Source organism: Thamnophis sirtalis, unplaced genomic scaffold, assembly GCF_051295495.1.
Source record: "Thamnophis sirtalis isolate CommonGarterSnake01/CBP01778 unplaced genomic scaffold, rThaSir2_p1.2 scaffold_6, whole genome shotgun sequence".
Classification (NCBI taxonomy): Eukaryota; Metazoa; Chordata; class Lepidosauria; order Squamata; family Natricidae; genus Thamnophis; species Thamnophis sirtalis.
In genome coordinates this window covers 83,152,124-83,165,024 of record NW_028261386.1, presented here as the reverse complement: position 1 = coordinate 83,165,024, position 12,901 = coordinate 83,152,124, and the positions used below count along the sequence as shown (strand labels likewise).

General features: G+C 39.1%; 1 protein-coding gene across 4 annotated transcripts in view; it reads left to right on the top strand.

Moving 5' to 3' along the window:
- SASH1 (SAM and SH3 domain containing 1) overlaps positions 1-12,901 on the top strand; it is a 209,807-nt gene that overhangs the window by 112,437 nt on the left and 84,469 nt on the right. For all 4 annotated transcript variants that reach the window (XM_087718312.1, XM_087718314.1, XM_087718313.1 and 1 more), the window contains exons 3-4: positions 6,559-6,609; positions 6,715-6,764. In XM_087718312.1, coding sequence (XP_087574438.1) covers positions 6,559-6,609; positions 6,715-6,764 — 101 coding nt within the window. The remainder of the gene's footprint in view (positions 1-6,558; positions 6,610-6,714; positions 6,765-12,901) is intronic.

The window sequence follows — 12,901 nt, the reverse complement described above, 5'->3', positions numbered from 1 at the left end:
TGTTGCTGAATCAAGCAGACATGCTTCTGCTGATGAAACTATTTCAGTGTTTTCCCTATAATTCCTTTTACAAGATATAATCTTCCTTGAGTCTAGCTCAGTTCCTGGAGAAACCATAAACATATTCAAAAACTGCCAGGTTATTTTTGAAACTGTTATTTTTCCCATTTAGCTTTCAATTTGTATGGATGTAACCTGGCTGTTTTTGCCTGCTCTCAAAAAGATGAGCAGGGTTGAACCTGGCTAATAATTGGAGGGGAACCCACCTGGGAATCTCAGTACTGTATATTTCATAGGAAAATATTAAAAATTGTCCAAAAGCAACAATGACAATTTCCATACTACTGCTAAGAAAATTACGACACATCAATAAAATTATAGCAGCTGAGTTTAACTCAAGAGAAACTTTTCTAAAGGTAGACAGTTATATAACAATTCCACAATTCTGAAAGAACAAGCTTGTTCTATATGAAATTTAATGCTACAGCAGAATGAAGTAATACTGAAGATAAGTGCAGCTAGTCCTCAATGCACGACCACAATTGAGTCCAAAATTTATGTTGTTAAGTGAGAAATTTATTGAGTTTTGCCTCATTTTACAATTTTTCTTGCCACATTTGTGAAGTGAATCATTGCAGTTAAATTAGTATCATGGTTGTTGAGTGAATCTGCTTTCCCCATTCTTTGCTTGTCAGAGGGCTGCGAGCGGGAATCACATGACTCCGGAAAACTGCAACTGTCATAAATCTGTGTCAGTTGCCAAGCATCCAAATGTAAATCTCGTGACCATGGGGATGCTGCAATGGTCATAAGTGTGAAAAACAGTAGAAGTCCTTTTTCTGTGCCGTTGTAACTTTGAACTGTCACTAAATGAACTGTTGTATATTGAGGACTGCCTATATTACATTTATTTTTTAAAAAATAGCCAATAATTTATATCCTTGAATAAGACTGCATTTAATTCATATAATTATATTTTATGACTATTTACAGGAAGGTTCTTGGAATGGGGCTGAAAAGTCCTGATTTTTTTAAAAAAAATTAATCAACACCCCCCCCCCGCCCCGGTCAATGGTGCCCCTCCCATGTCGTACTATGAGGGCTGAAAAGGACAGCTTGGGTTAGTGCAGACAAACGTAAAATACATGCTTTAGTAATTGGAACTATTGGAAAATCTCTGTTTTTGTTTGTAAATTTTATAATATGGATTCAAATTGTATGAATTATAAGCATTGTGCAACATTTCTCATATAAGCTTATGTTCTTTTTAAATAAATGGTTATATGTTGTAAGGATGATTTTTCATAGAGATGTGTCATTGTTTCCAAATTCTAGTTTTTTTTAAATACCTGATTTTAATTGGTTTTTAATTTAAAAACCTGTCATAGTTCCAATTTAATTTTGTAAGTAGTCTAGAAGGATATAGTGATCACCTGGATGGAAGGACAAAGAAAGGTCTAAAAGAAGGGACACATTATCCCTATCTAGATTCTGACAGAGGTAATATGCTAGAACAATCAGTGTTGTCTCTGTCACATACCATAAGCTGAATCATAACTAACAACTAAATTGCCTCTTTCAAAGCACACCATAGCTGCATCCTGACTACTGTCTCAATAAAATTTTCTAAAGGTTACACTGGGCAGTCGTTGTCAAAAAAAAATAACCAGTGCAAGGAGGGCTTCTTGAGAACAATATGCAACATAGCTAGTTTCAGGATTGCTGGCACTGTGTCCTTTGAAACCTAGGCACTAACAATGACTTACTAGCAAACTGCTGTACAAAGTATAGTGGCCAGGTGGGAGATCTACCTGATGTTAAATCTGGAAAAGAGAAGTTTCACTAAAAAAGGCCATTGATACAATAAAGTAGGTGAGGTTAGAGTACTTTATCTCTATTATTATGATGTTGTAGGCCCAAATCTTGAGATGATACTTGTGTTGGCAAATTGTATTTTTGATTTTCCTCCACTGTTTTCTCACGTGTTCCTTATATTTTATTTATTAGTTATTTGAATTTAAAGAATATACAGATGAATTTTAGAAGGTGCTTCTAATTTGTCTGCTAGAGCTCTTTAATAAACCAAGGAACCACCTGAAATGAGCACACATGAGTCTACGTCGTTTGCTATTGACAGTGACTAACCAGGCATGCAACAGAACTGCCTAACAGTTCCCTGAAAACTTCTTAAATACCTCCTGGAATCTATTGGGGTTCCTGAGTTACCTGGGATATCACCTAATAGGCTTTCTCACCCCAGTCTATTTCACCTGGACAGGGAAGTTATCACATCATGACAAAAGGATAAGGGACATCTCCCCTCAGAGATGAAAATGAAATGAGATGCCAAGGCAGTGGTCACTTTAGAGACCATGAACATCTTACTTCTGCCACAACTTTTCACCTGTGTTCTACCAAGATTTAAAAAATTCGACACTAGGATTAGTGATTACAATTAGAAAAAAACTAAAGATTACAATTAAAGAACAAAGAATGGATAAAAATATTTTGCAGATTGGATATATTGAAGGATATTTTTTAACAATGGACCCAGAAGCTAATTTTAATAGCGTCTGACTCTATAGATATTCAATGTGTTATGGAAGAGGAACAAGTTCTGCTTGACAAGATTGAGACTGAGTTGAAAATGGATTAAAAAATGACAGGCTACAAAAATAATGTGGGAAAAGATGTTATGCTGGTCATACAAAAGAAACTGGCTTGTGTCTTAATAATTAAAAGGGGTATTTAAACAACAAAACAAGAGAATAACAAGGATAATTTTTCTATATTGGATTTGCAAAACAGGCATTTTAAAGTTTAAAGAATTTTTTGAGAAGAAAAAATGAAATAAAATTCTGGGACATTATTAAAGTATTAAAGATCAAAACTGTTAAAAGTAAAAGGAATATAAAGTCGGTTTATTTGTTCAAGGTTAAAATAGATAAATTGCTATCTCTAGTAATCCTTATTGGATTTGTTGATATCAGACCTGAAATGATGATGTTTTAGGAAGTTTTGGGATATGGGGAAAATGATCATATTTTAAGAGAAGGTAATAAGTTATTTCAATTATCATATTTACTGTGATGAAGGTGGGAAATTACTTATTTATATATTACTTTTTTTCCTTTTATATATTTTATTTTTTTTATTTTCTATTTCTCTATTTCCCCCATTTTTTACATCTTCTACTTTTTATTCTTTCAGGTTTTTGTATTAGTTTTTATTCTTGTTGTAATGATACATCTTAATAAAATTACTATTTAAAAAACAATTTTGAAGCACTTTTGACAATAGCTTAAATTTCAACATAACATCTGCCATATTCACTGAAGCAAATTCAAAATTAAGGTAACTCTTTAACCCAGAGGAAGAGTGCATTCCATGCTACTTTTATGAAGGTAAATGTTCCCCTTGCATATATGTGCTAGTCGTTCCCAACTCTAGGGGGTGGTGCTCATCTCCGTTTCAAAGCCGAAGAGCCAGCACTGTTCAAAGACGTCTCCATAGTTATGTGGCCAGCATGACCAAATGCTGAAGGCACACAGAACACTGTTACCATCCCACCAAAGTGGTCCCTATTTTTCTACTTGAATTTTTACATGCTTTCAAACTGCTAGGTTGGCAGAAGCTGAGACAAGTAATGGGAGCTCACTCCATTACATAGCGCTAGGGATTCGAACCGCTAAACTGCTGACCTTTCTGATCGACAAGCTCAGCGTCTTAGCCACTGAGCCACCGTGTCTCTTTTATGAAGTTCACACATTGTCTAATACACATAGTCTACCAGAGCTTTTCATTATCATTCAGAAATTACAAATAATGTGCTACATGTAGAGCCATCACTTATTAAGCAAACATTTATTAAGCAAAATAATGTCCCTCTCAGGTATTTGTATTATTTATCAACCAGTGCCCCCTCTCCCTTTCTCCCTCCCTCCCCCCCCCTCTCTCAAATTCCATTGCTTACTTTTTGCAAAGAACACTGTGGCTTTTTACTTGGGAGGACAAGAGAAGTTACTCAGGCTGTAAACAAGAGAAAGAGAGACAGAGCAGAATCTGGATTTTGTTAGTACAGGATGCAGCTGGTCTTTCCCTAAAAGGGTTTGAGGAGGAGGGAAGAATCTGTTCTACCTTCCCTTCACAATAATATCCGCTGTGCATAGTAAATCTTGTTTATAGTCAGTTTAGGTAATCCAAGTATCTCCTTTAAAAAGATAAAAGGTAATGTGAATTAATATAGATCATATCTAAGGTAAAAGCAGCTCTAGCACAACCCTGCCTTTTTAAAGTTCTGATTAAATTCAACAAAGCCAAACATTTGCTACCCAGAAGCCAGCAAGAAAAATTACTCTTCATGCCCAGCAGGATTTGCTTTCTCACGATGTGTGGATTGAGTTGCAATGTCTGGTAAAATGTCCCCTCTCTTTTATTTCCTTGACACTCAGTAGAAACCTAAATGAACTGGATTCTGCAGAATTGCAGAGGTGTCCCGTTCCTTTTCTGCCTGCTTTATGTCATTGGAGGTGGGATGACAGGGGACAAAAGAAGAACCTTAGTAATGTTCCCATTGCTTTTCCAGCTGGATAGTTAGCTTGGTTTAATGAAGAAAGGGGAAGTTGCATACATCTGCTTTCTATGGAATTTTGCTTTGGCGAGAAAAAGAAGACACTCTAACTTAATTGTTGCTAATGTTTTCATTAGCCCTTTTCAACTCAGAAGAAAAACATCACCAAACTTCATATTCATAAGTTGTTTTGTTTCCATCTCTCCAAATCAATGACATTAAAGCTAATTACAAATTTCAGAGGAATGTGAATTTGTTTCCTTCATGGAAGGAAAAGGCACTGCAGAAGCCAATAGGGAAATTATAAACTTATTGGACTGAATTAGGTTTAGGGCTGTGTGTAGGTTGAAAATGTTCTGATGCTACAGGTCATATATAGTTGTCTACCTTCATCTCCTTTCTAATCTCTCCTTGAACTGATTATGGTGTTGCAGTCCATTCACAAATCTTGTTGGTTTTTTTGTTTGAAAAGTACTTAAATGTTTGATCTGGTCAAGGAATACAATAAAATACTACTACTACTACTACTACTACTACTACTACTACTACTACTACTACTACTACTTCTTCTTCTTCTTCTTCTTCTTCTTCTTCTACTTCTACTTCTACTTCTACTTCTACTTCTACTTCTTCTTCTTCCAGGTAATTCTTGACTTACAACCACAATGGAGGCCAGAATTTTGGTCATAATTTTGGTTGTAAGTCAAGACACCACACAAGCATATTCCCAATTTATGACCACTTTACAGTCCCGTGGCTGTTAAGCAAATCCAGCATATACAATGGATATTTTTGCCATTTTCTGCTAATTGTGGTCACAAGACCATGGGACACAGCAACCAGTTCTAAATGATGACTGGTTGCTAAGGTCCAAAATGCAATCATGTGTCTTCAGGCGTCTTTGTGTGCAGCAGTCATAACTTTGAGGATGGATTGTAAGTATCTTTTTTGTCCTTTGTAATTTTGAACAGTTGTTAAGTGCCAGTCAGGTTATAAGTCAGAGTCTTTGTATATGCACTCAGATCAAACCCTCTTCCACTGTTTGTAACCAGTTCTTCATTATCAGTTAATTGGGGCTTTGGTGAGGATGTTCATCCGTTTGTTACTGCTATATTTTGAATTATGTTTTCTTGTCTGCTTCCTATAATTTTATGTATCTTGATCATGTCTCCATTTAGTCACATTTGTTTTTTGAGGTAAAGAATCTTCAGTGTTGTGTCTCAAAGAACATGTGTTCAAGTCCCCAGGTCATTTTGGTTATAGTCTTTAATGTTTTTTCCATTTCTGTTATATTCTTCTTAAGATGTGGCAGCCAGAACTGTACACAGTTTTCCAGATCTGGAGAAGTAGACTTAGAAGGTGATGCAGATGTTAACAGGATTGTTTATTTCTTCACTTCTGCTCATTACTTTTGTTTCCGCAAAACTGTGCAGTATACTGAGCCATCTAGTGTTCCCACCATAGATTGCATAAAAAACAAAAAAGTAAGAGAAATGTTATGACAAGTGTTTGACAGTACTTCCAAAATAACATATCACTGCTAGTGCTTTCTCATCCAATGGAATGACTGCTTTCTGTAATCCAGGATATATGGAGATGTTCTTGTGAGATATGATGGCTAAAATATTGAATCAAAAAGGTTCAAGTTCACTATCAGCCGTGAAAGTTCAGGGACAATTTTGAGCCAATCCCCCTACCTCTCCCCAGCCAACATCACAGGGTGGTTTTTGAACAGATGTTGGAGAAGTTATACTATGCATGTCACTGAGCTCCTAGAGGAAACTTAAATAAATAAAATGAAATTGTGAATTTACTTTCATATCATACCAGGGTATTTTAGCCAGTTTCTGGAAGCATCTGAACTGAGATAGTTTGATGGTCTCTTCATTCCTGTCCTATTTTGTTCTTCTTTTTGCTGTCTTGCTACTTTGCTTGTCAACACTGCCACACTTGTGTGTTTCACTAACTTGACATCTGTTCTGTTTCAGGAGAAATCTGATGCCAGCTCCACATCCCTACAGCTGCAATCCCAGATTGAAGTAAGCACAATGGATTCAATTCTTTATTTTTGTTCCTGCATCAATCAGATAATAAAGCTTTTGGTTGTTCAGCCTCAACTCAAAGCAATGAATCTTCTCTTCCAGGAATCCCTTGGCTTTAGCAGTGTAGCATCCACACCAGAAATAGAAAGAAAGTAAGTAGGCATTTATACTTCTGCTTTACATTCTGCATGAATTACTAATTCATATCAAAGGGTTTTACTTCTACGTGACCACATCACAAGATTCAATAAGCAGCAGCTTTTTCTTTCTCTGCCACCGGTGTGTATTCCCCCAATTTCACACAAGTTATATTTTCTGTTTTTACAATATAGTGTCTGCTCAAATAACAAGACTGATAGAATGAAACGTTATTGATGTTGCACTACACAAAGAATAATGTAACTTCTCCAGTGGGTAATGTAGTGTAGGAAACTAGCAGCTTGGGTCCCTTTGACCTGCGTCAGGGTTTTGTAGATCTAAATTTCATAGTTTCAAAAATAATTGCAAGAAGGTGGGCAGATGGGGATATGATTTCGCCTATTGCCATAGGAAATATGGTACCAGACATCTACACAAGAGCATATCATTTGAGAAAGGGAAGTCATTCCAAAGTCCCCAAGGGTTACAGGCATTTGAAGTCCAAACTGAAATTTAAGTGGGAGGTAAAGGAGGTAAATGAGTAAGCTGATCTTTTCAGAAATGTGTCCTCCATTGTTTCAAACGTGACACCAAATGCAACTCCAGGATGGGGGTGGTGCAATGGCTATCATTATTCCGGAGCCTCTCGTGACTTTTAGGGGTGCTGCCCCAAAGATAGCCAGATATGACATGTTCTTCGTGAAGTTGGGTCTCAAGGATCTTGCTGTTTTTCTACCTTTCTCCCCATGGGGTGTCAGTGGCCCTACCCAAAGTCCTGGACTTCATGGCAGAGTCAACAATGAAGTTCCCAAGCTTATAGTTCTGGAGGACTCCAACCTGGGAGTCCTCTCTGGGCCTGAAATTTTAGGTTGTCCGGGAGTTTATGGAACCATAGTAGCAGCTTATTAATAGTCCAACTTGCAGAAGGGATCATGCATAAGATCTGCTGTTTGGCTTGGGACAGTAGCAAAGTGATGTGGGGTTAGGAGACCTCAGTACCTTGATATGAACAGATCATTCCCTCTTGGTCCTGGAGTTTCCTGTGACTTCCCCCCACTGCAGGGAGTTTGGGCATTTTGAATTAGTCCATGGCAGGTGGATCCCAGTAGAACTTGAGCTTGCTCTGGTGCTTGATTCAGCTTTGTTGCAGCCTGGAATGAGCATGTGACAAGGGCCTTGTATTAGATTGCCTCTTTGTGGATACTTTGGTTGTAGATCCCATAGGGACCCTTGACTTATGGACCAAGCTCTTGGAAATGAAATGACACAAGGCACACAGTGCTGCTGTTGCAAGAAAATCATGCACAGGTACCAGCCTGCAGTAGGATTTACTTTGTGGCACTTAAGAGCAGAAGAACACTCTGACTTATCTGCTTTTATTGTGTATACGGATGGTGGCTGGTAATCCTATTTTGGATAATCAGGCTCTTTCTGGGTATAGCAGGGGATAGGTGAACACTTGTGGGGTTACTGTGAGGATTATTCTAGGTATCCATCAAATAAAGTTGCTCCACTTTGGAATATGAACCTAGCTGGGCAGATCCAGTGAAAGTGACTGAGGCATGTCCTAGCTTGCTTATCTGGGTAGAGTTTGAACTGGTCAATCTTCAAGAAGTGGACCGGGACCTTAATGTTGTGAGCTCTGCCACCTCCCAGTTGATTAAGTCATCCAGGGAATTGGCATGTGGTTGGGTCCAAGCAGCAGTAAATGCCTTCTTGCTAGAGCGAGTGGTTCCACCATTCTTGCCCCTTCCTCAAGAGACCATCCTTGGATCCTATGCTTTTTGATACCTTATGTCCAGTTGCCAAACTTCTTTTTTTCAGGAAAGTTGTTAAAAGATTGGTGAGCTCTCAGCCAACAGATGGCCTTGGATGAAGCAGATTATCTGAACTCTTTTCAATTAGGATTTAGACGAGGGCTATTGATCTAAAGACAGTATTGGTGGATCATTGTGGATGATTTTTGGAGATTTGTAGATTTGTAGATTTATTTATTTATAGGCCGCCCTTTTCCCTGAGGGGACTCAGGGCGGCTTACAATCAAAAAAAGGAAGGGGAGTGTAGGACAATACCAAAAAGAAATGTGCACAAAGTAAATTAGACAATAAAACTCAACATTCACTCAGCATTCGGGAGGGGCGAAAATAAGATTATCCCCAGGCCTGACGGGCTAGCCAGTTCTTGAGGGCTGTGCGGAAGGCCTGGACGGTGGTGAGGGTACGAATCTCCATGGGGAGATTGTTCCATAGTGTCGGAGCCGCAACAGAGAAGGCTCTCCTCCGAGTAGTCGCCAGTCGGCACTGACTGGCAGATGGAATACGGAGGAGGCCAACTCTATGCGATCTGATGGGACGCAGGGAGGTAATTGGCAGAAGGCGGTCTCTCAAATAGCCAGATCCACTACCATGGAGCGCTTTATAGGTGGTGAGTAGGACCTTGAAGTGCACCCGGAGATCAACAGGTAGCCAGTGCAGCTCACGGAGGATCGGTGTTATGTGGGCGAACCGTGGTGCGCCCACGATCACTCGCGCGGCCGCATTCTGGACTAGCTGAAGTCTTCGGATGCTCTTCAAGGGGAGCCCCATGTAGAGCACATTACAGTATTCCAGCCTAGAGATCACAAGGGCTCGAGTGACTGTTGTGAGGGCCTCCCGATTCAGGTAGGGCCGCAACTGGCGCACCAGGCGAACCTGGGCAAATGCCCCCCTGGTCACAGCTGAGAGATGGTGGTCAAAAGTTAGCTGTGAATCCAGGAGGACTCCCAAGTTGCGGGCCCTTTCTCAAGAGCTCAAGATGTGTGTGTCGGTGGGGGAGTGTCCATCCTGGTTGTCTGGGTCTCCGGCTGTCTGATGCCATCAGCTATGTTATATTGCTGGACCTGCTTCTGACGCTGGGGGTGGGAGCAGAGTTTTGTTGTGGTTCACCTCCTTTTTCCATTGGTGGTACCAGTCAGTGCTAGTGGGGGAAGAGAGGTCCAGCCCTAGGCTCCTATAAATGGAATGCCTCAAGGTCTCTCCCCTCCTATTTAACATCTATATGGAAGCACTGAGAGGCCATCTGGGTTTCGGGATCCTCAATTTTCTGATGATAGCCAATTATGCATATGCAAGGCAAATGATGCTGTTCAGGCGATAGATCAGCACCTGATGGCTATAGGGAGAAATCAGCTGTGACTCATCCCTAACAAGATGGACGGCTGATGGGATTTTGGCTCTGAGAGTCAGGAGAGTAGACATCTCTGAGTCTGGATGGGGTTACATCCCCTTCTACAGATTTGGTGTTCAAATTGGGGTCTTCTTAGACTCGTGGCTCTTCCTGGTGGCCAAGGAGGCTTTTGAACAATTCTGCTTTATACCAGTTGCATCCATTCCCGGGTCAAGAGGCCTTCCTTGTGGTCACCCATGCCTTAGTTACCTCCTTCTTTGGATTACTACAATATGCTCTATGTGGGCATTCTCTTGAAGACCATCTGGAACTTGTAACTGGTCCAGAATAGAGTGGCATGCACAGTTCTGGCTACCCTATGGTTCACCCAAGCAACACCACTGCTGTATTACCTGCACTGGCTTCCAATTGTTTTCAAGGTGCAATTCAAGGTGCTGGTAATCATCTTTTAAGCCCTTCATGGCCCAGGGCCAGGTTACCTGTAGGACTGCCTCTCCCTGAGAGTATCTGGCAATAGAAATTCGTATAAGTGCTTATAATAGCAACAGTCCCACAATTCATCTCACTTTTTTTCCTTCTTATATACTGTGTAGGATTCTTTTATGCTTTTCATCTAATATAAGAAATATTCTTTTGATAACCAGGTTCAATACAGCTAGAGAGTTAAGTTCTAAAGAAAACAGGATGCAGAGAGACTTTAGCTTCCAGAGTTTTAAAGCAAGATGAAAGTTAAAATGGCTCAACCATTTCTTTGTGAACGCAGTATCTTAATTTTCCTTAGCATTATTTATTGCCTTATAATTCAATGCACACTCTTCAAGTGGTGCTTTACTTTAATACTGTCTTCAGAGGTTCAGCAGTGATAAAGTTGGCAAGTATTAGAGAGAAGGCCTTCTCACGGATAACTCTATCAATAAAATTTCCTCTTAAGCCAAAAATTACTCATTTGTCACTCAGTGTTGCAAATGGTTATAATCACTCACCAGTGAGATGGCAGAATGTTCTGGTTCCTTTATGAATTTCGACTCTCTGGCTTTCTACTGAGATTTTGTACCGTTTCCTGCTGGTATATTTGAAATTGTACTTTATTTTAACTGATTTCTTTAAAATAGCTTACAATTAACCAGTTTGATAGGGAATTGCACTGTTACCTTTAAAAGTTTACAGTGCAACAAGGATATTTACCCTATTTTTCAGAGTATAAGACACACCTTTTTCTCTCAAAAAAGAGGCTGAAAATCTGGGTGCATCTTATACACTGAATACAACATTTTTTGCCTCCTGAAACCCCGCCCCCTTCACCAAAATGGTTGTGCAGAACTTGTAGGAGGCTTTCAGAGTGTTCCTGGGGGCTGGGGAGGGCAGAAGTGAGCGAAAAACAGGCCGCTTTTTGCTCAATTATGCCTCCCCCCCCCAATCCCCCAGGATCATTCTATAAGCCTCCTAAAGGCTGTGCATGCATTTTTTTTGACAAAAAACAGGCTGTTTTTTGCTCGTTTTTTGGGGGGGCAGCCCCCAGGAACACTCTGCAAGCCTCCTAAAAGCTATTCATGCCTTTTTTTAAAAGGGGGGCCATTTTTTGGATGTTTTCAGAGTGCAAAAACATTTTTTATTTGCCTCTTTAAGATCTCCAGTGTGTCATACTCTGAAAAATACGGTAACTGTTACCCCAAAAATAAAGTAAAGGGTTGCCATAAAAACATTTATGAGGGCATACATGAAAATTAGATGTATCCTTTCTCCTTCATGTGAATGGTTTTCTAGAAGTGGATGCTTTGTTGATAACTAGATTCACCTTCTTATAGGTGAAATTGAATCTGAGCAGTCAGCCATTTACAAGTGCAGGATGTCATCAGTAAAAGCAGGTAAAGTCACCAGCAAATACACTGTCAAAAACTAGCTTTCCCAGTTTCTCTTGTCACAAGTAAAATTTTCTAGGGACTGTTGAGTCACCTGAGAAGAACACAAATACCTTGCCAGGTAACACAGTCAATCTTTAAATCACATTTTAGGTGTCATGCATGCCATTCTTATTTGTATTAAGCAAATCTCAAGTGATAAAGTCCATTAAAATTTTAGTCTTTGACTCAAGATTCAACCTCTGGTTCATTCTCCTAATCTCTTAACTGAAGGCCACATTGTATAAAAATTAATAATTAGTATTCACATTCCTTCCTAAGATGTCATGTCACTAATTAAAACTTAAGAAAATATGGATGAGTTATGTGATCTGTATAAAGAGCCTCGTGACACATACAGGCTGATCAGGTTTAAATATTCCCTGTCACACAGGAAAAGGAAATTGTGATCTGATTTTAGCAATCAAAGAGCACAGGATGAAGTCTAGTAACATTTCTTTGTATCCTTGTTTGCAATAACTCTTCCAAGCATATTTTAGTCAAACAAAGGCATGGCCAGGATTGATTGGTACTCAGTTGGGAAAAAGGTGAGCAGGCAGAAAAATGATGGAGAAATGTGGGGATGGGGGGGAGTTTTTGTATCTCTTTCCTTCTTTGCACTTATGATCACTTAAAACATAAGAAGCATTCACCCTTCATTTGGGTCTTATTACTTTACTAAAAAAAATATTGGGATTATGGAAAGCTCTCATTTAGCTTGAATACACTTAAGCATACCATGTTTAGAACTTTATAACATCTTCACTTTTTACCTTCATGTATTAAGTGGTTTCTGTTATTACAGAGTGTGTATCGCAAGCACAGCATGTATCTAAGCAATAATAAGCATAAGGTATTATATCTTGAAGCAGTACTAATCACAGAACATCAAATAATGTATGAACTATAGGAATCAAGAATTAAGGATGGAGTAAACCCAACAGCCACTGAACTTTTATTTTGGTCCTTACAAGAGAGACTTGCAGTGTGTAGCATTTTGATTTAAAATGCTTTTATTCCCATTGCATTAATAAATTATATGAAATTTGAAAGAGGTGATTTAGCAAAAAATATCAGAGACCTCTGTA